The following is a 2,095-nucleotide window of genomic DNA, read 5'->3' on the forward strand; positions in this document are numbered from 1 at the left end:
CCCGCGCGCGCGCCCGCGCACCCGCGCGCGCAGCCAGCCTGCTCGCTTCTCTCCCACTCGAAAGTTCATTCACAAAACTCTCAGACTTTCTCAGCCCAGGGGGAGCGAGCCCGAAGAGGAGGCCTGGTCCTCCCGCTTCCCCCGCAGAGGGTGGTGGGCTGGACGCCCGCCCCCACCTCTGGGAGCAGCCGCCGCTCCGAGCTCCCGGCGGCGGAGCCGAGATGGTGGGCGCAGGGGGACGGGTCTGGGGAGGCGCGGCGGCCCGGCGAGGGGTGGGGTGGAGAGGGGAGCGGTGAAGAGGAGGAGCAAGCTTTCAACTCCGGGTTCACTCGCTTTCAAATCGGTATCTCAGAAAGGGGGAGAGGGGAAAAACTTTTCCGGCGCCGCACTCCGGCGCCGCTCCAGGCTCCCCCCGCCTCGCGCAGTCGTGACTGGCTTCTCCCCTCTCGCCCCTCTTCCCCCATCTGACAACCCTGACAGATGCACAGGGAGAGGCGACGGCAGCTTTGCCCGCGGAAAAGTTGACGTTCCTCCTCGGGCTTCAGCCCACCTCTCCCGAGGTGCAAATCAGACCCCCGGCCCCGGTGGGAAGCCCCACGCGCCCCCCCCCCACGCGCGCCCCGGGCCCGCGCCAGCGCGCCCTCACCATGATCAGCGTGTGGTTCCTCTGCTCCGCCGAGGCAGCCTCCGCATCTTGCTGGGGTTTGCTCTGGTGCTGCTGCTTGCCCGCGACGGCGCCCGATTTCTTGGCCCTCTGCTCCAGGGTCCGCTGGTAGAGGCTCACGGTGTCCCGGCGCTCCAGCTCCAGCTGCTCCACCTGAGCCTGCTGGTACCTGTTCTCGCAGTTGACGTGGTGCCGCCGGCAGCCCTCGATGCGCTGGCGGAGCCGCTCCACCACGGTGCTGTGCTTGGGGACCGCCGCCGAGCCGGGGCCCCCGGAGCCGCCGCCGCCGCAGCCGGCAGCGGGGTGATTGCTACTCGGAGCAGCGGGAGTACTATTGGGAGTATTATTCACGCCGATCCCGGCCCCGCCGAGGCTGCTGTTCAGGCTACTGTTGATGCAAATACTACTGCCATTCGCGGCAGCAGCGGGGGCTGCGAAATCCCCCATCCTGCTCCCCGGGCACACTATTTTGGAAGAACTTTTTTTATCCACCCTCCCTATCAGCCTCCTCCTTGGGTCCAAGGATTAAAATAGTTTAAGTGGAACGCGGGGGAGACGCAAGCACATGGATGGAAACAGCGATCCCGACGGGGCGAAAAAAAACAAGGGGGGGAGAGATTTTGGGGTGGTTTTTGTTTCCTTTTTTTAAAACTGTAAAGCTCGAGGGGGGAAAGAAAGGGGGGGTGTTATCAGAATGCCATCAGACACCTATCAACAAAAAGAATCACAACAAACTGAGCCAGCAGCAAATCGGGTTGCAACTCAAGGGGCGATCCGCTCGTCGCCTGCCTTCTTTTTATAATCCATTATTTTCTAATAAATTCCAGGAGATTTCCGGTGGTTGGCAAGCATTTTCTCCCTACGTACCGAAAAACCCACCCCATGGACACACACAAGCATATGCCTCCAGTGCGGACAGGCGCGACACACACTCACTCCACGCCGCATCGGAAAACGGCAAGCCTGCTTATTGCATTTTCCTTCCACAAAAAAGTTTTGGTGTTTATGCCGCCCCGTGTTCTCAAAGTACTTTGGCTGCTCAGTTGCATTTCACAGGAGCCTAGATATCGAATCCTCGGGCTGGGGGAAGTAAACACATGGACAGTCCGAGGCGACTGCAAAAGTAGATCGGTGAAGTCCTTTGCAAAACGCCGCGCGGAGAGCAGCCCCTAACGCTCGGCTGGGCTGCCGCTGCCGCCGCTGCTCCTGCCACCATCACAATGATCAACTGCTCGCCGCCGCCGCCGCCTCCTCCTCCTCCTCGCGCCCCTCCACCTCCTCCTCCTCCTCCATGCCAGCGGAGTGATATCAGGACGCGCGAGCTCAGTAAACACGGCAGCGGCGGCGGCTGGAGGCCGTGAGCCGAGCCCGGAGACGCGGCGCAAAACCCGGCCCGGACTCTCGCCCGGCAGGAGCGGGGCGGCACGCACC

At 62.8% G+C, this 2,095-nt stretch overlaps 1 protein-coding gene across 1 annotated transcript in view; it reads right to left on the reverse strand.

Annotated features, from left to right (window-relative positions):
- LOC101634631 (mastermind-like protein 3) overlaps positions 1 to 2,008 on the reverse strand; it is a 252,504-nt gene extending 250,496 nt beyond the window's left edge. The window contains exon 1 of the mRNA XM_012726754.1: positions 647 to 2,008. Within this exon, the coding sequence (XP_012582208.1) occupies positions 647 to 1,111 (465 nt within the window). The 5' untranslated portion in view covers positions 1,112 to 2,008. The remainder of the gene's footprint in view (positions 1 to 646) is intronic.
- Positions 2,009 to 2,095: the final 87 nt, after the last annotated feature.

Source organism: Condylura cristata, unplaced genomic scaffold, assembly GCF_000260355.1.
Source record: "Condylura cristata isolate star-nosed mole 26May11 unplaced genomic scaffold, ConCri1.0 scaffold00018, whole genome shotgun sequence".
Lineage (NCBI taxonomy): Eukaryota > Metazoa > Chordata > Mammalia > Eulipotyphla > Talpidae > Condylura > Condylura cristata.